Source organism: Vespa crabro, chromosome 3, assembly GCF_910589235.1.
Source record: "Vespa crabro chromosome 3, iyVesCrab1.2, whole genome shotgun sequence".
Classification (NCBI taxonomy): Eukaryota; Metazoa; Arthropoda; class Insecta; order Hymenoptera; family Vespidae; genus Vespa; species Vespa crabro.
The window spans coordinates 14,208,153-14,234,289 of record NC_060957.1 but is presented as its reverse complement, the minus strand read 5'-3'; the positions used below and the strand labels follow the sequence as shown (position 1 = coordinate 14,234,289).

At 36.5% G+C, this 26,137-nt stretch overlaps 2 protein-coding genes and 1 long non-coding RNA gene across 10 annotated transcripts in view; 2 read left to right on the top strand and 1 right to left on the bottom strand.

The window, feature by feature from the left end:
* LOC124423026 (serine/threonine-protein kinase minibrain) overlaps window positions 1-21,123 on the top strand; it is a 48,754-nt gene extending 27,631 nt beyond the window's left edge. For all 6 annotated transcript variants that reach the window (XM_046960256.1, XM_046960261.1, XM_046960259.1 and 3 more), the window contains exons 4-9: window positions 10,291-10,459; window positions 10,533-10,700; window positions 10,781-11,067; window positions 11,219-11,365; window positions 11,557-11,989; window positions 15,012-21,123. In XM_046960256.1, coding sequence (XP_046816212.1) covers window positions 10,291-10,459; window positions 10,533-10,700; window positions 10,781-11,067; window positions 11,219-11,365; window positions 11,557-11,989; window positions 15,012-15,472 — 1,665 coding nt within the window. In that variant the 3' untranslated portion in view covers window positions 15,473-21,123. The remainder of the gene's footprint in view (window positions 1-10,290; window positions 10,460-10,532; window positions 10,701-10,780; window positions 11,068-11,218; window positions 11,366-11,556; window positions 11,990-15,011) is intronic.
* Window positions 164-9,396, bottom strand: LOC124423034. Its single transcript, XR_006941998.1, has 2 exons — window positions 449-9,396; window positions 164-354 (listed from the first exon to the last, which is right to left on the bottom strand). It is a non-coding gene; the product is annotated as an uncharacterized LOC124423034 (long non-coding RNA).
* Window positions 21,124-21,660: 537 nt separating the features above from the next.
* On the top strand, window positions 21,661-26,106 carry LOC124423025 (CLK4-associating serine/arginine rich protein-like). 3 transcript variants are annotated; one of them, XM_046960254.1, is made up of 14 exons: window positions 21,663-21,959; window positions 22,209-22,306; window positions 22,363-22,538; window positions 22,674-22,889; window positions 22,975-23,150; window positions 23,227-23,300; window positions 23,378-23,719; window positions 23,805-24,215; window positions 24,316-24,423; window positions 24,545-24,593; window positions 25,138-25,201; window positions 25,271-25,376; window positions 25,455-25,727; window positions 25,808-26,106. In XM_046960254.1, exons 1-14 carry the CDS (start codon window positions 21,828-21,830, stop codon window positions 25,824-25,826), a joined length of 2,244 nt encoding a protein of 747 aa, XP_046816210.1. In that variant the 5' UTR covers window positions 21,663-21,827; the 3' UTR covers window positions 25,827-26,106. The 3 variants fall into 3 exon arrangements, with proteins under 3 accessions (XP_046816211.1, XP_046816210.1, XP_046816209.1); XM_046960253.1 differs by having other exon boundaries at window positions 23,802-24,215; XM_046960255.1 differs by lacking the exons at window positions 25,455-25,727; window positions 25,808-26,106 and having other exon boundaries at window positions 21,661-21,959; window positions 23,802-24,215; window positions 24,545-24,597.
* Window positions 26,107-26,137: the final 31 nt, after the last annotated feature.

The window sequence follows — 26,137 nt, the reverse complement described above, 5'->3', positions numbered from 1 at the left end:
TTCTCGACTTTTCTTTTTCTTTTACTTTATATATGTATAGATAGACTTTGGATTATTAGCATCAAGTCTCTTCCTCCCACCGTTAAGAAGAGATACGTCTTTTTACGCTGAGCACAAACTTTTCTTACGACTGTGAATACGTTTTGAAAAATGTTCGAGCAGCATTTTCATTCTTCTTCTTTTTTCCTTTACTTTTTTCTTCTTTCCTTTCCTCTTTCGTATTTTTCTTTCGTCGATCGATTCGTAGTCCGCGGACTCCATCCATTCATATGCTTGCTTTCTTTCCTTTAAAGAAATGTTCGTCTGGACAATGATTGGTAAAAGAGGTGTATCGGTAGCCTTGACATTGCTCATCTTAAAGCATAGTTAGATATTCTTACTATCGACGTACGATCAAGACGTGGACGAAATTTTAAACAACGCCGCGCATACATACATACATACATACCCTTTCGGTCATCTTGCTACTTGTAGATTGCAGTTTAGTGACGTCACGCCTGACGTAGCCGATGTGACGCCAACGTAGAAAGATACATACGCGATAACGCGTAAACAAACGAAACGCGTCCAAAGGATAAAAAGGATAATTACTGGTAGTTGGCAAGAAGATTTGTCACCCACGCGAGTTAAAGAGAAATAGAATTCATGGAAGGTGGTACCATCAAAAATACAAAATGGTTCGCAAAGTGCAGTGCCACGGTATATACCGTAGGAGGTTACTTTAACTAAATGGGTGGATGAGAGAGCGAGATAGATATTGCCTTATGATATATAAACAGCTGTTGAGCTCATGGTCGAAGCACGCTGACTATACCCCTACACATCCATCTGGAAGTTTTATCTTATACTCTCGATCAATGATTTATCGTTATCTCTTCCAAGAATTCCTTATCTACCTCAAGAAACGTGTGAGAATTTGTTCTTCACAAAAAAAAAAAAAAAAAAAAAAAAAAAAATAGAACAAAAATAAAAAAAGAAGAAGCGAAGATGAAAACAATTTATTAGACGGTATCTTGCCATATTCAGGCTTCTCGTATTATCAGCAAAGGACCTCTTCTCGTGTGGGCCGTAGTAAAGGCCACGAACATATAAGGAAGGCAAGCGTGTGACGTGCCTTTCGAAATCCCAGTGACAGCGGATTCGCTTGGCAACCGAAGCCAAACCACGTTCGAGACGACGGCATTAACACTTCTCGGGCACACCGTCGTAACCGGTGGCACGAGATAGAGAGAGAGAGACAGAGAGCGAGAGAGAGAGAGAGAGAGAGAAAGAGAAGAGAAAAAGAAAGGAGGACGACGCGAAGGAGAAGAGAAGGATGAGAGAGAGGGTGCCGAGAGAGGAGCAGCTCGTAGCTGCTCCATCGGTACATTCCTATGGAATGAGAGGGGAGAGAGAGGTCTGGGGAATTCTGCATATCCGTTGAGATGCAGCTCGGCTAATAACTATGCGTTTAGGTGGACAACCGTGATGAACCAAGATCGACTACCTCGAACTCTCTTTCGAAGTTCATTATACTTCAATTTTTCTTTATTTTTCCTTTTATTTTTTTTTTTCTTCTTTTATTTTTTGTTTGTTTGTAAGAGACGCCTCTTTATCACGTGAGAAATTAAACGGGCGAATTGAGAAAAATAAATTCAAGTGAAGGATTTCTTTTACGTTCGATATTAATAACATGTTCTCGGAAGACAATCGATCATAAAAAAAAAAAAAAAAGAAAAAGAAAATAAAAGAAAAAAGAAAACGAAAGAAAGAGAGGATCGGAGAATAAGAGAGTGGAAAAGGGCTGACGAGGAGATAGATGCATGGACCAGAAGAAGAAAGAAAGGAAGGTCATTTACGACCCAGTAAGCGTAAATGGGTTAAGAAAAGTTTCGAGCTATCCTTCTACGGAGTTTTCCGGGATTTGCAACTTCCGAAGAATTTTCTCTCTCTCTCTCTCTCTCTCTCTCTTTTTCTCTTTAGCTTACGATTAATTAGCCACGATTTACATAAATCATACGTTCGAAGGGCTATTCTACGGGTGAGTCCGCGTTAAATAGGGATCGCGTGCTTTCGAAAATAAGTATGTGAGAAATAGAGAAAAGGGGGGAAGTTCGATCGTATTCTCCAGCTGTCTCGCGTTCCGCTCCGGTGCCGTTACCGCGACGGCACAAAAGCAAGGATATCGATAAAACGGACGGCGATATAAATAACGCGAATGTATCCGTGATTAGTGCGCCGGACGAAGAAGGGGAAAGAAAACCTGATCGGCTAACGGAGGTGCATCGAAAGGGAAAAAAAGAAAGAAAGAAAAATGGAGAGAGCGAGAGAGATAGAGAGAGAGAGAGAGAGAGAGAGAGAGAATTAGAAAGAGAAAGAGAGAGAAAAAAGCTTTGGTGGAACGGCATTGCATGCTGTTCTTGTAATCATCGTCTTACCGCCTCGGGTTTCTTCGTTCGTGCGTCGTCCTAGAAGACTCGTGACCGATTCTCTTTGTTTTCTTTACTTTTCTAATGTTTTCTTTCTCCTCTTTTTCTCTCCCTCCCTCTCTCTCTCTCTCTCTCTCTCTCTCGATAATTCAAGAATGAGTATATAGAATACATAGTAGAAATTGTAGAAAGAGAGGGGGAGAGAGAGAAAGAGAGATGTGCCGGGGGAGAAGCAATAAAATCAATCCACGAAGTCTCAACGCGAAAACAATGGACAAGACCACGAAACACTTAGCATATATACGAGAGAAAACTGTCTCTCGCCCTCTATGCGATCCTGACGTTCCGTATCTCGAGTTTGTTGTAAGACCCAGAGGGAGAATGGGCGAGAAAGAAAGGAAGAAAAAGACAAAAAAATAAAGCAGAACAGAAAAATAAGGAATATAAATAGGAGAAAAGAGTACGGGGGTAGGGAGGGAGAGAAAGAGAGAGAGAGAGAGAGAGAGAGAGAGAGAGAGAGAGAGAGAGAGAGAGAGAGAGGAAAGAAAAAGGAAGGAAGAAATGAAACGATTCGCGAAGCCCTTAGCCAAAGCGAGGAAGAACCTATACGAACTACCAATCGAAAAGCTTTTTCTCTCTTTCCCCTTCCCTCTTTCTCTTTCTTTCTTCTTCTTCTTCTTCTTCTTCTTTGAACATCCTTCAAACTTTTATATGGGAAATATTTTTTCGAATCGAATTCTTGGGATCGATCGATCACGAATTTTCAGTTGAAATTTTGTTTCATCGAATCGTAGCTCGGCCTGTAACAGATATAACGAAGGAAGGGCAAGAAGAAAAGGAAAAAAGGAAGAATGTCGAAGGTTTAGTTTCGACGAGGAGAAAAAGGGCAAACGTGGAATCGAATCCCATCGCCTGGGGCGCTCGTCAAAAGTCAGAATAGCTTCGCGAATAATTAAAGACGACCCAGATGCCAGCCACTCGCTTTTACTCGTCCCTTCGTGTACGACATACGTAGAAAGGGTGTCCATACATCAAAGTAGAAGAAGAGGGAGAGGGTGGGATAGTGGGGGTCAAATTTACGAGCTTACGTATACGACTCTTTTAACTCGTGGTCCATCGATCATCGGACGGTCTCTTCGTCCTTTTTTATAAGGTCACATTTCTCTCAGTAGTCTTCATAATCGATGAAGAAAATCTTGATCTTTGCTAGATCGATGGAATTAATTTTCTTTATATTTTTTTTTTTTTTTACTTTTTCTTTTTATCTCTTTTTTGTTTTTTTTTCTTTTCTTTCTTCGATTAGATCAACCCATCGAAATGAAATCGTTCTTTCTAATTTGAACTTTATTACTAGCTTATAGAGCTCGATAAAAGGTTAATTCTTCTATATAGATATAAAATCGGTCTTCTCTTCTCGCTACTCTTTTGCTTTTCTTTTCGGACGTCTAGATTCTTGAATATGTATACATACGACATACATACATACGTACCCACATACACATGTCGTAGACACGAGAGAACCAACCGAAAGATCCTCAAGGCCTTCTTCATGATGAGAAGTTGGAAGGGCAAGTTAAACTTTGCTTTCTTTCTCGTTGAAAGATCTCTTCATCGATTCTTAGCGGTGTAAATTCACAAGCACGGCTCGAATACCGTTAAGAAACGGAGTAAAAGGCCTAAACACCACGTATCTTATTGTGTTCCCTCGTGGAATGCAAAAACGTGAACGCGTTTAATTAAATCGAGTGCGAATTGGTTGTATCCAATAAACGACGTCATTATGCGACGATGCATTGCACAAGTAAACTATACGATTACATCGAGTAACGGATTATTGTTTCTCTCTCTCTCTTTTTTCTCTAATTTCGACGCAATATCTTATCATAGAGCGAACGTTGATAACGTCATAAAGATTAGACGGAACTAAAACTCGATCGATTCTTCTCAAATAATAAACAAGATTATAGACCAGCCAGAAAAATTCGATGGTTTCCGAAGGAACAAAGGACGAAGGAGAAAAGGCTTTCGTTTCAAGACGGTCCGCTAACAACTCCCTTTTCTATCCTCGAAAGAAGAGGGGCCTTTCGTCCTTGAAATCTTCGATCGGCGCTCTCCTTCGTTGATCCTCGATTCGATCGATGAACGAAGAGACGGAATTAAAACGTTAGAAAGAGAAAGAGAAAGAGAAATTTTTTTCGTAGAAACTCTTTACAAAGGGACCTTGAAGTCGGTGAAAAGAAAGAAAAAAAAGCTGGAGCTGTAAAAATAAAAGATAGGCCGGTTACGCTTACACACCTTCTGCAAGTTCAAACTCAAGGGGAGATAGAGAGAGAGAGAGAGAGAGAGAGAGACATGAACAATGTTCATGGATAAATTTGAAACGAGCGCGAATTTCCAACAGCTGTTCGTTCTCTCTTTATTTGCTCACGTGTTCGTCGTGTCACGCGTTCGTAATACTTCCTCGGTTAGCCGCCATTTTGAAAAATATACACGGCGGCTTTTTCGAAAAGAAAATTTGACAAGTAAGATCTCTCGATCTTGTCTCGAACGAAAGAAATTCGTTCGTTCGTACGCTCGCTTCGCTTCGCTTCTTCGCGCATTCCCAATCGCCGCTGAGTCTCTTTTCTCTTGGACAAACACAGAAGAGACGGCTGAGCGTGCATGTGAATGTGCGCGTTCGTTCGTCGAGGCTCTGTCTCCTTTGGCTGGCCATGCCAAAACTTTCCGTTGACCGTTGCTCGAACTCAGTGACTCAGAAACGGTTCCACCATTGCAGTCACGGATTATTAGTTGCCGGTGCCCCGTTCCATTTCTCTTTTTCGAAGAATTTCAAGATAGTCGCGATTAATGCACCGCGCGGATTCTTTTCTCTCTCTCTCTCTCTCTCTCTCTCTCTCTCTCTCTCTCTCTCTCTAACAATTTACATACTTTGCAGTGACTTTTGTTTAGTGGAACTGGTCGAGTAAGGAAGAATCGTGATTCGAAGCGAAATTACGAAAGTAACGTAGCAACGGTGAAGTTACCTTGAGACTTTAAAGAAACAAAAAAGGAAACAACAAAAAGCAAAAGAAAAAATCGAAAGCCGGTTATAAGCGAACAAAGTAGTAGTGGCACAGAGAGAGAGAGAGACCTCTCCTCGGCGCTTTCAACGAGGAAAGAAAGAGAAGGCGCTTCGAATTCCCAACCAAACTCCTTAACAACGCCGTAAAGTTCCTACGAATATCATTGAGCGAAAGTATCATTATTGATTTGTCTAATATCATGAGGTGGGAAGGAATCGTAATGGTTCGGAGGGGTCCGCTCTTTGGTGCGTTTGAAAATGGTGGGAGAGAGAGATATCCAAAGGTGGACTGGGAGAATCGATAAATCACGAATATAAGAGAGAGAATTGGAAGATCGCGCGCGGTTGGATCCGCGAAAAAGCGCGAGGACGCGCAAGAGCAGAAGGAAAACGAGGAGGGAGAGGAGGTGGGAAGAAGTGGAACGCAGACGTTCCGGAAGGTCGTGGAACGGCCTGGGCCGGCGGCGGCGGCGGCTGCTCTCTCGCTCGTTTCGTCTGTCACTTCATTCATGACTCGGCCGGTAGTCCTGATCACGCCCCTTCCATCTCTCACTATCTCTCTCTCCCTACTCTTCATCTTTCCTATCTCTCCTCTCTCTATCTCTCTTTCCGTCATATTCCCCTTCCAATTCCAGCCAGTCTACTCCCACCCTCCAGCTGCTGCCTACCTAGTCACCTCTCCTCCTCCTCCTCCTCCTCCGCAGTCGTTTCTCTATTTCTATCTCTGTTTCTTCTCTCTTCCTCCTCTCCATCTATCCAACTTCTTCTTCTTCGATGCAGAGATTCATAACGGCTCCACGACCATCCGATGGCGTTAGTCGTCTTCTCTTCTCCTCGTAATCTTCCTCACGTTCTCGACCTCCTCCTCCGCTTCTATCTTACCCCTCTTGCCGAGGACCGCACGAAAAAAGATGTCTTATATATTCTTGCTCTTTGCAAAACGGCCTCGATCGTCGGTGCTCTTCCGACCATAACAGAGACACCCTCTCTTTTCTTCTATCTCGAAAATTCTCTATACTCTTTATCGCGCGGAATGAAGAAACGATCTACGATCGGAGGATTGCGTTTTAAAAATTCGATAGAACAAATATCAATCCGCTGTGCTAAATCAAAATTTTATTAATAATACGAGCGAGGAAGGGGGAGAGAGAGATTCTAAAGCTTGTATATATTATTAAAAAACGCAGGAAAGAATAATAGCAGCGAGCGTCCTCGAGCTCGAGTAATTTCCTACGTTGACGATTTCGCGACTCTATTCCCGAGCATTATAATTTCGTTCTATTAAGACTTAACAAACCGGGTTTCGAAAGTGGGACGCCCCTATCCGGGCTGTTCACTGAGCGCTAGTTTATTTCGTTTGTCGCATAAACGCGAGAAATCCTCGTCGTATCGTTTACCATCTCACCGTAACCAAACGCATCATTTTCTGATATTTCCGATTTAACGATTCACGCTCGAGCGCGAAGTAAAAATAGAAACGATCATTTAGCGATACGCTTTTGAGAATATAAATTACGCGCTTTAAATAAAGAAAATCGAAGAAGATGGCAGGACGATCGCTAACGGCTCGAGGACTAAGTAGTGTCTACTTGATCCATCCTCTTCACTTCCCGGTGCAGATTCAAAAGAGCGCGTATTTTGGCTTTTCTAATCTTTGCCGATGTCTAATTTCGACGAAAGTGTCGTTCCTATTTATTCTAATTGTTGATCAAATTTAATCATTCGCCCGTTCTTCAAAATCTACGATATTTTGTTGACGCGCGACAGTTTTCTCATTAAAACGATTGCGTACTTCGCGCCAAACAAATATGGCGAATACGGTTAGTAAGATTTCTCCGAAGACTCTTTCTCTCTCTTCTCCTAAACGTTATTGCAGCGTTTAGGAGGAGGTAGTTCTTCGTACTTTGTCGGTACGCGCGTCTCTTTGCATCTCATTTATCTTGTAATAGCAGGAACAAATAGTTATCAACGCGAGTACGTTTTTCAATCTTGCGAGTGTTTATCGCGTACTTATGGAAGGAAATTGGAATAAAAAGGAATGAAAAGAAGAAGAAGAAGAAAAAAAAACGGAAAAAGAAAAGGGAAAAAAAGAGATAGAAGAAGAAATGTTTCGTAAGATCGGCGCTTTGGTGCGTCGTCTCGCGGATGACGTTTCGAAGTCGCGAGATGAGTCGAGAAAGAGAGAGAGAGAGAGAGAGAGAGAAAAAGAGATGCCTATGCATCTTATATATGTTGCCACCCACCGTTTCTTTCTCTTTCTCTCTTGGTCGGATTTGTTCGTCTTGTTCTCTCTCTCTCTCTCTCTCTCTCTCTCTCTCTCTCTCTCTCGCTCTCGCTCTCGCTCTCGCTCTTTCTATCTCAGCGTAGGGAGAGCCGCGCGTGCTTCTGTGCTTTCCGTCTCCCTCCTCTCATCGCGCGCTTCGTAGTGGCCCTGGGCTGCTTTTGGCGAGGATGGTGGTGAACGCACCATATGGGGCCGGTCTCATGCACTCGCGCATAGCAACAGAAACGAGAGAGAGGAAAACAGGCTAGCGGCGTCATCGTCTTCTCTCTCTCTCTCTCTCTCTCTCCCCCTCTCTCTCTGTCTTTCTTTCTTTCTCTATATATCTCACACGCACGCACGCACACCTTACGCACGCACGCACGCACGCACGCACGCACGCACGCGTAGGAGACGTTCACTCTTGGTGTATGCGAACTACCGACGCGATAGTGTGTGCGTTAGGCGGAAGGTTGGGAATGAAAGAGGAGCGAGCGAGCGAGCGAGCGAGCGAGAGAGAGAGAGAGAGAAAGAGAGAGAATTGTCGGAGGAAGAGGGGACAAAAGAGAAAGGGAGGGCCGATGAGGTGGAGTGGGAGGGTGGACACCACCCGGTGACGATCGGGCGGCGACGTTGCCTCCGACAGGACGAAAGAGAGAAAGAGAGAGACGACAATGAAATCGCGTATCTACGAATTCGCTTATGTATATCCTTCGGGACGATACCGGTTTCTTCTTCTTCTTCTTCTTCTTCTATCTACGTGGAGTGCCGAGAGGAGAGGTATATTCTCCCGCGTTACGATTCTTCGCACGCCACGTTGGGCGGCTCGTTCTTTAACGTGGTTTTAAGAGGTGAGGAAAGAGAAAGGGATTATCGCTTATCTTTGGAATAGAAATTAGAACGGTCCTTCGTTTATTGAAATTCTTTCGGAAAGTTCATAGTGATTTAAGATTATTATGTCCGCTGTGTTATAATACGTTCAGGAAGGAAATATTTCGTTTTAACTTGATATATTTTCTCGACGAAGTAGAAAATCTCGACGAAAGATGAAAGTGTTTGTGCACGAGGATACGTTTGATCTTTTAATTTACATTATAATATTTGTAAAATTATTAAACAATCGTCGTTCGGTAATACGACGTTTCATTCTGATCGTTGTGTGTGGTGTGTAATGCGTTTGATTGGCATAGTAATTGGAATTCTCTTTCGCCTCTCTCTTTTCGTTTTCAGCGTGAAAAATGTTTATCATTGTTTCATTCTCTTTTCGTTCTTTCGAAGATCCTTTGAATCATCATGGACGACGACACAACCCGGCGACAACAATTTTTTACGATGTTTGGGACAGAGCAATAATAGAGCAGTAGTAGAGTAGTAGTAGATAGTAGTAGTACAAGGTGTCGGGAGTTTTTGGCGTCGTCCCCGTCGAACGGCGTGGTTTTCACGTGGTCGCAGGCATATCGATTGCTGGAGAGGCGGCAGATCGGATTCTGCGCCCTCTTCCCCTTTTACTCCTCTCCTTGCCCCTCTTCTCCCCGAGACCTCGTCCTTTCCTCGCAGACAGATCGTTTACCGAATTACATGGCATTTTTGTTGAGAAAACGCAACGCTTCCAACTCCTTCGCGGGGACGCACGCTTCTTCCATGTTTTTCACTTATTTATTATCATAAAGCGGATCATTACTGCCATTACAATAACAACAACAACAACAACAACAATAATAATAATAATAATAATAATAATAATAATATAATATTATAATTATTAATGATTATTATTATATTATTATTATTATTATTATTATATTATAATTATTATTATATTATTATTATCATCATCATTATCATCATTATTATTATTACGATACGAATATTAAATGTATGCGTAAATTAGAATTCGATATTATGCGCCGGTAATAATAATCTTGGCATAGGCGTATCATAAACGAAATTAATTCTGTAAAGGTTCGCGTATTTCTCATAAAATGACTACGGCCATTTTTATTGCGTATCTTCTTTTAATATATCGCAATTGCGAAATACTATAAATATTTCTTGATAACTTTTTTTGAACAATTCTTATCGTCATCGAAAAATGTTTGATTAAGTATCTAGGTCTATCCTAAAGTCATCATCATTCGATTGCCAGCGTGAATGAGACGCGCGCGCGCGTGCGGTGCGCGACATGTATGCTTTGCGTATACGTGCACAAATATGAGACCGCATGTTCTGCTTCTACGCGATTTCGTCTCTCTTTGTACACGTGAATACGTAAATGCGTGTGTGCACGTGTGCGCACTTTTGCGTGCGTATGTAACCCAAGTGATAAATGTGAGTGGATCATGAATGCATGTTATAACTTTAGTATGGTGTCGGATGGGTAGTATAGGTGCATTGCTAACAGATGGTTAAGGCGCGAAGAAAACTTTTCAGTTGTTTGCGCAATTATGCTAATAAATAGACAGAATTTCTATGATTTGATTCATGTCAATATATATATATATATATATATATATATATATACACATGTATATATGTATTTTTTTTTTATTTATTTGTTATAGGTTTATTATGCGAAGAAGAAGAGAAGAGCACAACAGATGCAGGGAGAAGATGGTTCGCATAAAAAGGAAAGGAAGCTTTATAATGACGGTTGGGACGACGACAACCACGATTACATTATCAAGAATGGGGAAAAGTTCCTCGATCGATATGAGATCGATTCATTAATAGGTAATATGATCTTATTAATAATAATAAACTATAATATTTACGTTAATACTATCATATTTTCATTGTTTCATAGGTAAAGGCAGTTTTGGCCAAGTAGTAAAAGCATTTGACCACGAAGAGCAAACGCAAGTGGCAATAAAAATCATCAAGAATAAAAAACCTTTTCTAAATCAAGCGCAAATCGAAGTTAGGTTATTGGAAATGATGAACAGGGCGGATACAGACAACAAGTATTATATAGGTAAATCCATTTATTCCAATATTCTTACGGCGCTTAGATCGAATGTTAATATTAATCGAATATTTTTCGTTTGATTTCAGTTAAACTAAAGAGGCATTTTATGTGGCGAAATCATTTATGTTTGGTATTCGAATTGCTATCGTATAATCTTTATGACCTACTTAGGAATACAAATTTTCGGGGTGTCTCGTTAAATTTGACAAGAAAATTTGCACAGCAACTGTGTACTGCCCTCTTGTTCCTGTCTACGCCGGAATTGAACATCATTCACTGTGATCTGAAACCTGAGAACATTCTTTTGTGCAATCCCAAACGAAGCGCGATAAAGATAGTCGACTTCGGCAGTTCGTGTCAACTTGGTCAAAGGGTATATGTCCTTGAATATGCTGATAATAAGATGTAGCGTTTTTTTTTCTTTTTTTTTTTTTTCTTTTTTTTTTTCTCTTTCTTTTTTTTCTTTTTGTTTTTTGATAGCGCTCTTTCTCTCATATTTCTAAATCCTTGTGCTTTATTTTCAGATATATCAGTATATCCAGTCCAGGTTTTACAGATCTCCAGAAGTTCTGTTAGGAATACCATATGACCTCGCGATAGACATGTGGAGTTTGGGATGTATTTTGGTAGAAATGCATACAGGAGAACCTTTGTTTAGTGGGGCCAATGAGGTAAAAATACAAATTATTCTAATTAATGTCGTATACGCAATGGTGTACTACTCGATAATGATCAATAAGCACGAGATGCCATTGTACGACATAGTAGTTTACTAGTTTGTTATTAAATCTTATTATAATCTAAATCGATTTTCTAAAATAATACATATAATAAATTTTTGTATGTACGTATCTTTTCGTAGGTCGATCAAATGAACAAAATTGTCGAAGTATTAGGCATGCCACCAAAACGTATATTGGACCAAGCGCATAAAGCGCGGAAATACTTTGACAAAGTCCCCACGGATGGCTCGTATGTGCTGAAAAAGTCCAAAGACGGTAAAAAGTATAAACCTCCTGGTACAAGGCGGTTACACGAAATTTTGGGCGTTGAAAGTGGCGGTCCTGGTGGTAGAAGGATAGGTGAACCTGGTCACTCCATTTCTGACTACCTCAAATTTAAGGACCTAATTCTACGAATGTTGGATTTTGATCCAAAGACGAGAGTTACGCCATACTACGCGCTTCAGCACAATTTCTTTAAGAGAACAGCCGATGAGGGGACCAACACGAACATTGCTGCTGCAAATAGTGCAAATACAAGTCCAGCAGTGGTGTCTATGAGCCAGGATCATGGTGGGTTACTATTTTGTTTCACTCTTCGTGCGAGTACAGACTAAGTTTGTCGAAAACACAGTCTGTAATATATATATATATATATATATATATATATATATATATATATATATATATATATATATACATACATATATATATTATGCTGTAATATATATATATATATATAAAAAAAAAGAACAAGAGTACAACTCGCTTGATTTTTAGATGACTTCAACGTTACAGGGTTCTTTAGTCTCGATCTTTAATTAAGTGAAAATAAGAAGAGGTTTCTGGGTCGTTTGATATAATCTAATATGATATAAATGGTTGGATTTTGTAAAAGCACCTTCAGAAATGCACTTACATCCTAGTCAAAATCATATTTGATTAAAATAGTATTTTTCAACTTCATCAAGATTTCATTAGATTCCGTTTGCTTAGAGTGAAAAAGCTTTTGAGAAGATATTTATATATATGTATATATATATATATATATATATATATATGTACATATATATATGTACATGTGTATGTGTATATATATATACATACATATATATATACGATTGCACGGTGCACACAGCACTAAACGGTTATCCATACGCTTCCTTATTTGAGTACCTTATACACTCTAGAATTTTCTTCGAAAGCGTTAACATTTAAAGAGCTTTCAGAAAATTTCGTCTCAAGGGAAATGTGCACATGCTCCTTGTTGTTATGATAATATAGCTACGTTTAACGAATTAATTGCAATGACAAATGTAACTTTACCAAAATATTACATCTGTGTTGCTTGATTTCATTCACTGCTCATTATTCGTTTCATATTTTATTTCTATCACGTCTCATCCATACAAGATATTACATCCATAATGTCCCTTTTAACTTGATCATTTTAACAGTTGTTCATCATTATCAGAATTAATATTGTTCTGAATATAGCAATTATGCGAGAATGAAGAATTTCGTAAAGACTTTTAACAAGATATTGAACAATTAATAAGTGCAGCATTTTCAAAACAGTAGAATTCTCTCTTTCTCTCTCTCTCTCTCTCTCTCTCTCGCTCTTTCTCTCTCTCTCTCTCTCTCTCTCTCTCTCTCTCTCTCTCTCTCTCTCTCTCTCTCTCTCTCTCTCTCTCTCTCTCTCTCTCTCTTTTTTTTTCACATTTGATGCATGACGAGTTGTGTCTCTTCGCACTACATTGTCGCGTATATAACAATGTAGAAATATGGCTCTTTAAGTTGTAGTACTATTCACACATGATATCAAAAAGTTAAATAACGAAGAAGAGCAGCGATAAAATGAGAGAACCATTGAGATATTATTAAAATGGAGAGTTCCACTGTACTGAACATTCAGGAAAGTTTTAATTTGTGCAGAAAATAAAAGGCTATTTTTTTTCTTTTTATTTTCTTTTTGTTTTATTTTTTTTCCTATTTTTTGTTTTTTTTTTTTTTTTTTTTTTTTTGTTTTTTTTTCTATTTTTCTTCCTTTTTTCTTTCAAATATAACAACAATAGTTAATTTGTGTTAAACATTTTATAAATGCGAGTAACGATATAAAATATCATTTTTCTCTTAGGTTAATAATATTTCATTTGAATTTAAAAAAGGTGTTGATGCTCCATGTATCTTCATAATTATATGTATTTTTACTTTCTGCACAAACTAAACAATACTTGTTGTTGCCCGTAGATATGATGGGGGGACAGTACGTGGCTCGATGACTGTCGTATCCGCGGGGCGGCGACGACCTGTCCTAGGCCCCAACCTTAATCTTACTTACTAACATAAGTAAGTTCTGTCTAACAAACAATCCTACAAGCTAAAAAACTAACGATGCCCCTGATAATAATGTCCTGGCCTCGGATGTATTGCGCGAAGCCTTGCTTGCTTAAAAACACCCTTTCCTGAGCCATGGATGGACTTTGCTAGCCCATGGCTCGATCTATGCGTAGTACAGTATATGTTGTGTCCATCGCAATGTTTATGACAAAAGGACACTTCATATCGTGATAAAACATTCTCATAGAATCCGAGAATAATAATTAATACGATAGAGAATTATTGGAATATGTTTCTTTTTTTTCTTCCTTTATTTACTATAATTAATTTAATTATTTATTTGTTTAACTTACACTTACATGATATGCATGCTACTACGTAACAATACACGCACATTATCGAACAGCAAGATGTGATGAAATTTTTTCTTAAACATATTCCAACTGATGTGACACATTATTGTGCTGATAATATCTATTTTGTAGATAAGTCATTTCATTTCAATTCAATTTCCTTTATATACTTTCATGCATGCTTTAGACCGCTTGCATCGTACACTTTGCAAAAGTGCATCAATACTATATACGCGAGATAATAATTTAGATATTAAGATGTTTCATGAAATGCAACTGAATTTTCAAAGAGAAAAAAAAAAAAAATAAAAGAAAAAACTGCATTAAAATAGTAATAGCAATATTACTAAGGAATGCAAGAAACATTTTTTGCTGCTACATAAATTGTGAGCATATTTTAAATACATGGTAGTAAAGACTAAACTAAGAAGCAGGTATTATGTACAAAAACGCGCTATATAAAAAAAAAAAAAAGAAAAAAAGAAAAAATCATTGTAACGAGTACCTTTTCAATCAAGTAATACCCATCGTGTATTATATTAAAAATTATATGAAAATAATATGTTCGAAATTGTCCGTGTATAACAAGTATAGTAAGTTTGTTGAAATCTTTTAAAAGAGGATATTATATTCAGAGTGTATTGTAGCACTTACTTTTTGGCACTTGGTTTTTGAAATCTTAGGTATCCTTAGGAACAAAGATATTGTCGAAAGACAAGAATCGTAGCAGTGAAGTTCAATGCCTGCAAAATCCCTGTAGATTGTTCAACTTTTTATTTCTCTTAACTCCTCTAGTGAGATTGTAAAAGCTAGCGGTTTTCGTGAATACTGATTGCATATATTAGTGTAGCTTAATACCTATCATCCGTGCAGATAAAATTAGATTTTTCTTGGTGTCATAGGACTGGTAACCATGTCAGGACAGGGCAGCAGCAGCAGCGGTAGTCTGATGCAAGTGTCAAGCCTCCCTGGTAGCTATCAACCCATGGAATGTGAGGCTTCACCTCGTCATTCAAGTAGTCGGCGCGGCATAACAACAGGCTATCCATCAACATCAGCCACTGGGGTGTCTGCGTCCACTTCGATGTCCATGCAGCCCATGGACAACAACTCGCTGATACCAAGCTCTCTTGGATCGTACAATAGCCTAATTCTACCTGGTATACCCCATCTGCCTGCGATGATGACCTCACCGATGATACAGCAGCAAAACTTCTATAATTACGGTTACTCGACGACCGATACACATGGGATGGTTAGACAGCCGTCGACGGTCTCAACCGGTAAACAGAGAGATCCGGAAAGGGAAGATAGCCCTATGGTTGGGGTGTGCGTCCAACAAAGTCCAGTCGCTATCCATTGAATTAGAAAAGGAAATAACGGAGGACAATACAGATGTTACGATCGTGGGACCGTAGAAAACTATTAAACGGTTACGAATCGAGCTCGTGGCATGTTTAGAGTATTGTCGTGGCGTCAACGAAGAAGAGAAGAAAACTAGGAAAGGAAGCGTACAGCTTGAAGTCGTCCCCAAACATTAGTTTATCAAGTACCAAGACAAGTAGTGTAATATTATTGATCACTATGACAGTGAACCCTATAGCTTTTCGGAATTGGTTTGACTGATCGACGTAGAGAAGAAGAAAATGAAGAAGAAAAATGAAAAGACGATGACGATGAAGAGGAAATAGGACAAAAAGGAAACAAAAGAAAAATGAAAAAGATGAAATTACATGGAAAAACGCGTATTCCAAAGCAAATCACAAACGAAGCCTTCGTCTCTGAACCAAGAGATATTATACCAGAATGGAGACGTACTTTAAGCGTGATAACATTTAATGACGCCGTGAAGATACTGATAAGTAGGAAAAAGCTAAGAAAAGGAAAGAACGAGGGTAACCTCTTTTTCTGTTACTTTTTTTTACATGCTGACTGGCCCTATATTGGGCATGGATATAATAACTAGCACAGAAGATTTATGAAACTTTTCGAGCACGGACAGACAGTTATGGTCTAGTGAGGATGAACCCAGCTGGCCTCGTGGGTCCTGCCCGATTCTGTAGACACTTTGAACAGTTTAGTCGATATAACATTAAGAAGAAGCAGAAGGAAGGGGAAAAAAAAAAAAACAAAAGAAAAAAAAAACAAAAACAAAAACTTTCGGCACCCAAACTGTGTGGCCTAGAGAGCAAAAAAGTGATAATTACTATTATTGCCGCGTAAAAAGAAGGAAGAAGTAAGAATTACCAATTTAAGCATGTACTCCAATAGAGTTTTATACACGATGTCACGAATGTAAACGGTTAGGAAATAATTGCGAGCAAACAATTGTGTTGAATGCTGGTGTTATTTGTACAATACACTTAGGTGAATGATAAGAGTGCAGCTTTAGGGTTTAGCTTGTAAGTGTGGGAGGAGGAAACACAGACATTGTAAACACAATTCTTTTTATTTACTTTGATGAAAAATGAGGATATTGCAAACGTCGGTTTGTTGCTAAAGAAGGACTTTAAACAAACGAAGTTTGCGCAGCTTAACAACAATACATATTTATACATAAAAACAGTAATAAGAAAGTTTAAAAAAGCAGTATACACGTAAGATCGATCAAGAATGGTATAATCATACGAAAAACCTAGGTACTTTATAATAAACAATACGCGCGTATTCACATACACATGTTTCCAATGCTAATCGTCATTGATTTTTGCCGTTTGCTCTGATGATCATTTATTTCTTATCGCATGATTTAGGTTTAAATTCTTTTCAAGTTGTCAGCTTCACTTCTTTGTTTTCTTTTTTTTTCTTTCTGTTTTTTTTTTCTTTTTTTTTTTTTTTCTTTTTAATAAATAGGATTCCTTCCAGTCGATTACTTTATTTTATTCTAATTTCGTATAAAGACTACGAGTATTCATGAGATACAGATAGATATATATATATATATATGTATATATATGTTTGTGTATATATATATATATATATATATTCGTATATATATAAACAAATATATATATGTAAAATATATATATATATGTATGTATGTATATATATATATATATATGTGGTGCAAAAAATGCGTTCAATATTTCTGATTTTACTAAATTTCAATTGCCGCGAGTGTATTTTCTGAATACGCTACCATTTGTAGGTGTAGTATAGTACCTGAAGGCAGACTAAATGCAATTGAAGTAGTAAGTCTTTATACAGCGCAGATGTGACCGGCAACAATATAAATTTTAATAGTCATCACTAATGTAATATTACAAAAGAAGGAGTCCTAGTGAATTATACATGTTGCTTATCATCTTCCTTAAATAGCAAGCAGTAAAAATATTTTTATATGGAAACAGTTCAATTGTATCAATATCTTCATAATCGTCTTACAATCGATAGCCTACGATGTATTATGAGATAGATAATAATGGCAATTTGTCTCTCTTCCATTTTCTATCAATATTAGACACATATACAAATATTACATTTTGCTTTCATTTGTGCGACGCAAAATGTAAATTATAGAAAGAAAAAAGAAACAAATTTACTTCAAAATATCGCATTATGTAAGAATAAAAGCCACATGTATAATTCATTGATCACTTGGTCGATATCGATATTTTTTTCTTTCTTTTTTTTTTTTTTTTGGTTTTCTCTTTTTCTTTTTTTTTTCTTTTTTTTTCTTTTTTTTTCTTTTTTTTTTTTTTTTACACTTCGTTGCGGTGTGTTAATTTATTGTTTTTCTTTTCTTGTATAAAATCTGCAATATCAAATAGTAGTCTTAAATAATATTTCCACTGTATGATTGTGACTGTTGACAAAAAAGAGCTTGACCTAAAAAAGATGATAGATAACTGGAATTCCTAGCACTGCATTTGAAAAGACATATATCTCATAGCCAAGTTCGAATCCAAAAATTCATTTTGTATTAGTTGTTAATGTATATGAAACATAATACACAGTCTTCAGTAGTTGATAGAAATGATATATTTTATCAGCTATTCTGTCTGCTGCGAATTATTTTAATCGTGCAGACTTTGAAATGATTTGTATATTTTTATACAGCTGCAATCAGAAATTCTCAGAAGTACATTTTTGACATAAGCACATTAGCATTTTCAAGTTAAACTTGAAGGTTCACGTTCATCGTACCCGCGCATCGACTTTTCTTAATTATTAAAGGAATAAACATTTTTAACGATAGACACGTACATATATATTTAAGTCCTGCTTGTAATTCTTGAATTTCTACGATTCCTTGGGTATATATATTAAAAACACGAAAGTGAAATGAGTCCATGTCGTGATTAGGGCGGATTTGAAAACGATTTGATAACTATTCGATGACATTACATAGAAGAGGATACAACATCGTAGCAGAAGGCGTATCGAAGATCGAAAGGCAGTTATATTCTCGCACAATACATGCAGGACATGACTAAGTGTGTCGCATTTGACCATCGATAACTTTTTAATAACTTCAGCAGTACAAGCTGTACGTGGTGTTTGATCTATCAGAAGTAAAGAGATTAATCGCGAAACGTTAAGGATTTTCTATGATAAATTCTAACGTTATCTCGATCTCAAAAAAAAACGGCAAAAATCAGTACACACTATAAATATAGATAATGTGTGATTTCACACGTGCCCTCTTCCGAATCCATGTTGTTAGTCACTGTGCTCATTATTCTAACAATGACAATGAAGTTATCGGTTCTGCAATTTTTAACAATTTCACTGCTGTATCGTATGTCTTTTATTCGTATACGGCCTTAGAATATCAAGAATTAGAATTCTTTTCGTCGTAATTTCCGATGAAATTATTTTCAAGTTTGCCGTTATGATGATAACGATAATGATTTGTACTTGGATCGAGATCTAATAATCATTTACAAACTTTTATATAAAAAAAAAAAAAAAAAGAGAAAAAAAAGAAAAAAAAACAAAAAAACGTCGTCGTACATATTATTTTTATGCATTCACACATTATTTTTATGTGCATTTGATTGAATAAAGATAAACAAAAAATAAATAAATAAATAAACATACTGTACAGTACCGAATGAAAAAATAATTATGGTCTCTAATTTTTTCTAAGCGACTTGTGGGCACAGTGTCATCTTTGGCAATGCATCGAAGCATTTTTTTTTTTTTTTTTTTTTTTTTTTTTTTTTTTTTTTTTGACGATTGTTGATTTTAACTGAATAATTATTATTGTTTATCTGTATCAAAGTGATTGGTTATATAATATAACTTTTAGTGAATTTAAGAAGAGCTAGTTAAAAAAAAAAAAAAAAAAAAAGAAAAGAAAAAGGCGATTGCCGTCGAGATTTAAATTTAGAGACAATTTTTTCGGGGCAGAGGGGCGCAGTTCGAACGATTCTTGTACTGGAGAAGTATCTCGACGCGATTGTACGAGAGAGAAAGAGAGAGAAAATGTGTGTGTGAGAGAGAGAGAGAGAGAGAGTGAGTATAAAAGAGAGAGAGAGAGAGAGAGAGAGAGAGAGAGAGAGAGAGAGAGAGAGAGAGAGAGAGAGAGAGAGAGAGAGAGTGGATTAATAAGGAAAAATTGAAAAACTGTTAGCGAGCGTGCCGGATGGCTACACGAACACAAATTTTTAATGATGGAACAAAATTCCTAATCACAGACGATATCATATTGTGATGCATATATATACATATATATTAATTTTTCTTTCCTGTGGAAAAGCATCTTTATCGAGATTGATTTTAAAAAATTGCTTCATACTTCATTGTATCTTTGACACATGCGCATTATTTATTGACAGTTATTATTACCCTGGAAAAATTTGTCCACACTCAACAATTGTCGCAAAATGCAGAGTATTTAAGCCAATTAGCAAACCACAGAGATGTATACACTTACATAGAAGTAAGAGCTAGCCGTAATTCATGTTCCAAATGATTTGCTTTTCGTACTTTAAAAATGCTTGTCTGAAAAAAAGAAGGAAAAGAAGAAAAAAGAAAAGAAAAGAAAAAAAGGAAAAAAAAAGAAAAGAGAAATCTTTTTACCATCGAGTAAAATCGCATTTTCTTTCTTGATTCGTCATACAGACAACATTATACACCATTATATACCATCGAAGGCTAAGGAAAACGCGTGTAGATCCTTTCTTTGTTATGATCGTCCCAGTTCATATCGCATTAAAATCATATAAACGATAAATGACTCATGAAAACATAAAAAGAAAATTCGCCAAGCGTATAAAGCAAAAATCAAATCTTCCCCCATCGGAAAAACGTATTTTCACCTACATCGTTTTTAATTTTCGCAATCACAGTGAGGAGATTAATACACCTCTTGTGCCTCTTATAGCCATTAAAAAAAAAAATCTTTCTTCCGTGTGCATTGCTTGTATTTTACATAATAATCTTTTTAGAATACGAAAGAAGAGAGAAAGGGCGTTTTGTGCCCAAAAGATAAAAATAATATGATCGAACGACGTTGACGAAAGACTTAATTAATTTGTATAACGACGAAACTTAATTTCTGAATCTTTGGAACATGTTGCGGCCGGAGTAAAATAACATAAGTTTCCTAACTTTATGTGTAAAAACATTGTGTTCAGAAAATATGCTATAATACGACTGATATATACCTGAGTTGGCGGCATGCGAGCGTCTTTTGAGAATTGAGCATGTCGAACCGATATCTTGATATCTCCTTCGGCGATGGCATGTACCACCAAATTGGGTTAAAAAAAAAAAAAAAAGAAAAAAAGAAAAAAAAATATAAAGGATGAATGCAGAAAAAAAGAAGAAGAAAAAAAAATGCAAAAGAGAGAACAAACTGAATTATGAAACAAAAACCGATTTATTAAGATGAAGAAAAAAATTAACAAAACTCCATGCAAGATGAAGAAAAAGTTGTATCTAACCTGTATACATTGTCATATTATTATTATGATTATTATAATTATTATTATATATAATAATGTAATTGAGAATTTGAAACGATATTACATAAGGTTAATAATAAACAAACGCATCTTCACCTTTGCTGTTACGTTTTCTTTCACATTCCTCTCATCCACTGTACCTAATCCATCCATTCATCCATCCATCCATCCATCCATTCATCCGTCCATCCATCCATCCATTCATTCATTCATTCATTCATTCGTACGTGCATACATATGTGAGCTTTTTCTAAAAGAAACCTTGTAAAAGTAATTACGAATCGTCCCGCCATAATCCGCATCGATCGAAGCGTTATCTGGTAGTCGATTGTTTAACTTATCTTATTTATAACAGTTCCAAGAGAGTCTACTATTATGCATGCGTATCATACGTATGCATTTTCAATGGGATTTTATATATTTTTTCTTTGGTTTTTTTTTTTTTTTTTGTCATTCAATAATCTCAATCTTCAACAGGGATGAATTATTTCTGATTCTTATAATCTTATTTCTAATTTCCCAGCAGATGTCGTCAGATACTGTTAAAAAAACGTCCAAAAGTAGAAACTACTTTTCTCTCTTTCTCCCCGCTCCTCGCCCCCCCCTCTCTTGCTCTCTCTCTCTCTCTCTCTCTCTCTCTCAGATATGACATCCAATAAAAGCGGTTGCAAGGCAACATGTCTGCCCCGTGAAAGACGAAAACGTGTGAATTAGATATTCTTCAGTTTTTTTTTATCATATTCCACCGAATAAATGGAAGTTCTATTGTTACTTTAATATCACAGAAGTAATCTTTCGTAGATAATGAGTTTTTCCGTAAAGAAAACCGGCGGAAGAATGTGGCACGAAGCTCGAAAGCAAGAGAAAAAGATACGTGGGATGTTGGTCGATTATCGTCGGCGAGCCGAACGTCGTAGAGATTATTATGAAAAAATTGTAAGAACATTAGATTTAGATTTTAAGCATTAAATCATTTTCTATCGACATTATGTAAAACCTCGCCTTTTCTTCGTCCGCAATCTATCATCTAGCTCAATTTGAACGTATTTTCTCTTCTTCTTTTTTCCTTTTCTTTCTTTCTTTCTTTTTTTTCCTTTTTATACGTCTCGAACGTATACGAACATTTTTATGAAGGACATCTTGCGCGTCTCCCATTGACTCTCATTAACGTTATACTTCTATCAGAAATCAGATCCTACCCAGTTCCTTCAGCTTCATGGCAGACCGTGCAAAATACATTTGGATCCAGCTATAGCAGCTGCTGGTGATAGTCCAGCTAACATGTAAGCATTATAATATTTATAATTTTGAGGACGTGCTTTTAATACTTTATTTTCAGGATGCCCTGGCAAGGAAACGAAGACAATCTTATAGATCGCTTTGATGTACGTGCTCATTTAGATTGGATACCAGAGGCACCAGATACAATCGACGTTGACATTGCTCTTACCAGCGAAGACAGACATATCAATTATGAACGTTATCGCATAATTGTTCAAAATGAATTTTTGGGAGGTAAGAAATTTCCTTTTATAGTACACTTTATGTATTATGCGACATTCCCAATAATAATAATAATAATAATAATAATAATAATAATAATAATAATAATAATAATAATAATAATAATAATAATAATTGCTCATACAGTCGCAGAAGAAAAATTTTTACATCAAATACATTTGGAGGAACAATTTGGTTCATCCACCAAAGTAGATGCTTCAAAAGATAAGAAAAAATCTTCTAACAATGCTGCTATTGGTTACAACTACGAGACAGAAGAACCAATTCCTGACGCAACAAAAACATTAGATTCTGTTATAGCTGATGAGAAACCAGAGGATGAGGATAGTGACATTGATTTGGGTTAGAAATGGAGATATTAAATGACATGCTTTTCTATAACCATCGTTATAGAAACTATGGATTTATCATTTTCTCTTTTATGCAGACATATGTGTAGATGTTTCACAAATTGAACCTTCTCAAGCACACGAGATGAATTTGGTTGCTCAAAAGTATGGACTTTTGGGAGCTGATTATTTCAGTTTTTTGACCCAGGATTTTGAAGAGGCAGAAACATTAAGACAGGCACGCAAGCAGGAAGAAGAAAAGGCGATGTATTCTGTATGTAATATTCAATTATACGTGTAGAATATTTTCACAACAAATTTTGATACCTTTATTTTTATCTATCAAATAGGGTCGAAGATCTCGCAGGGAAAGACGAGCATTTCGAGAAAAGAAGATGATCGGTCGTGTTATGAGTCCACCAAGGTAATTAATTTATAGTTTGCTATGTTTATGAGATGTCTATATCTTTTTTTTAACATGCATTTATCCCTTTTTTTCAGTTATGCAGCCCGTGAAAGTCCAGAATACAATCCTTACAGGAAATCTTCCTCAAAATCACGTTCACGGTCTGCTTCTCCTGTAAATACTGGACAAATTACTTATATTACAAGTTTTGGCGGTGAGGAAGAAGCTCACAGTAGCTCTTCTCACGTAACTTCATCGAATTCGAAAAAAGTCAATTATTCGCATCTTAGAAGAAGAAGATCTGAAAGCCCTGTTTCGAACGAAAGGACAGTTAGTAGAAAATTATCAAAATCTAGATCAAGAAGTTGTTCTCGCTCTGTTAGTAGAAGCAAATCTTACAGGACACGCGACAGGAGGCGCAGTGTCTCGCGAATGAGGTAAATATATCTGTCTTTCTCATTATTTCTTTTGAATTTTTCTTAATAGATAGTCTTCTTTCTAATATATCGTAATCTTTAGTAGATCGAGAAGAACGCGATCGAAACATAGGAAAATGCAAAGATCCAGAACAAGAAGCCGTTCTCGACGATCAAGAACACGTAGTAAATCTCGATCTCGATGTAGAAGTACAAGCAGATCAAGATCGCGTTCGCTTTCACGGTCTCGATCTAGATCCACTTCGCGTCAACGTCAAAAAAGATCAAGAAGTTCCTCATCAAGCAGCATATCAAGATCTAAATCAAGATCGAGATCTAAATCGCATCACAGAAGTCGTTCCAGAGATAGTTATCGTCGAAGACGTTATTCTCCCTCAAAATCGAGATCAAAATCACGCTCAAGATCTAAATCTCAAACAAGATCAAGATCTAGGTCTAAAAGCAATAATAGTAAACGATCACGTAGTATTGAAAATAAAGTGCAAACACTGCCAAGGTATTTTATACTGTTTCGTTTTATATACATATATTTGTAAATTTAAAGGAAATATTGTCAATTTTCACTTTTTATTATTATTTCTTGTTCGTTTTACCAGATATTATGGCCGTCGTGGCAAATCCTCCAGTCTTGAATTAGAATTGTCTGACAAGGAAGAAAAAAGCACAGCAGCAACGCTAAAGCCAACAGTAACAACCGCAAGCATGTGAGTCAAATGCCATCATTCTTGTGTAATATTTATATATGTACATATATATATATATATGTATGTATGATAATATTCATATCGTCCATTTGAATCTCTTGTCTCGTATTAATTATTGCAGAAACACGCCAAAAGCAGGGTTAAGTACAAATTCTGGTGGCGGACACAAAGTCAGTAAGAACCATAACGCTTTCTTAGTCACTTAACGCACAGAGAATAAAGACAGAACATACTTGTTCCTATATAAATCTCTCAACGAGGAGCTTTAGCGAGTGCTACTCGTTTTGATTCCGTTGGAGCAGACGTCAATGAGGCGTTAACATAATTTTATTTATTCAGTCGTCTATGTTTCATTAATTCCTTACAAATTTGCTAACGATTTTCATTTAATCGAAACCACGAAGAATTTGAATTATACCAAAGTTTCTATTACTTAAAATATACACATACATATACATATGTATATGTATATGTATACGTATATGTAATTGTTAAGAGATCGTAATCGAATTATTTTCAAATTCTTTGCGGTATAGTTCAATTGTGTTCTATTGATCGTAAAGAAATATTCGAAGTAGCATTAGTATAATAAAAAAGAATAAATAAAAAAAAGAAGCAAAAAAGAAAAAGAAAGAAAGAAAAAAAAGAAAAATAATAAAATAAACGACAAAAGATAGTTTGAAAGTACAAAGCATTAAGAGTTTTACTTTTCAGTCTGCGAAAATAACACCTCAAGAGCGGCTTAAGAAAAAAATGCAGGCTCTATTGAATAGGCAATGTAAGTGAGAAATTAAAATTGTAATAAGAAAAATCGATCGTACATATTTTGTAATATTTTGTATCGTAGATAAAGCGGACAAGAAGGCGGAACAATTGAGAATAGAAAAGAAGGAACAACAGAGACAAGATCGAGAAGACGAAATTAGAGAAATGTCATTAAAATTACGTCGAAAGTAAGTTCATATTTGTTTTCATTTTATACAAGAGAGAGGAATATATTAAAGAAATATAATATAAATGTATATTTACAGACAAAGAGAAAGAAGACATCGGTACGAAGGTCACAGTTCTGATTCACGATCTTCTATATCTCGTACGCCAAGTCCAGGACGTAGTCCGAGACATCATATACGTAGAGATAGGAGAGAAAGAGACAGGGATTTAGAAATAGATCGAGAAAGAGATAGAGATAGAGAAAGGGATAGAGAAAGAGATAGGCGTGATGACAGAGAAAGATGCAGGCAAGAATCACGAAGAAGATACAGAGATTCTCCGCTTCGTTCTTTAAGTCCAAGAAGTAGTCGGTAATGTCCTACGGATAAATAAATGTCATTATGATTCGAATAACTACCTTCAAATTGATTTACTTTATTTCTTTTTACAGAGGCTTGGTAGACTACTAACGTGAGAGAGATAAATAATATGCCTAATTCGTTACATCCAGATTTTATATAATTTACAAAGAAACTTCCTATTCATTGCATTCCTTCTTAGAAGTGCTGCTTCATTTTTGAATTACACACACACACACACACACAAAACTATATATATATTAATTGAACTGTATTATGCAAGCTATTATAAATTAATTGGAATTTGCTGTAAAATTATATATGATATTATTTGCTCTATGTTAGAACTTACAAAAGTTGATTCGAATAAAAGGAATCGTTTATAAAACAATCGAATGATCGAATCGCATGATCTAATGTGT

Excerpts from the sequence above, each read along its gene's own strand:
- LOC124423025 (XM_046960253.1), top strand. The coding sequence starts at position 21,828 with ATGAGTTTTTCCGTAAAGAAAACCGGCGGAAGAATGTGGCACGAAGCT. Across the intron at positions 22,307-22,362 it reads GGTGATAGTCCAGCTAACAT|GATGCCCTGGCAAGGAAACG; the intron begins GTAAGCATTATA and ends CTTTATTTTCAG. Across the intron at positions 25,202-25,270 it reads GGCTCTATTGAATAGGCAAT|ATAAAGCGGACAAGAAGGCG; the intron begins GTAAGTGAGAAA and ends TTTGTATCGTAG.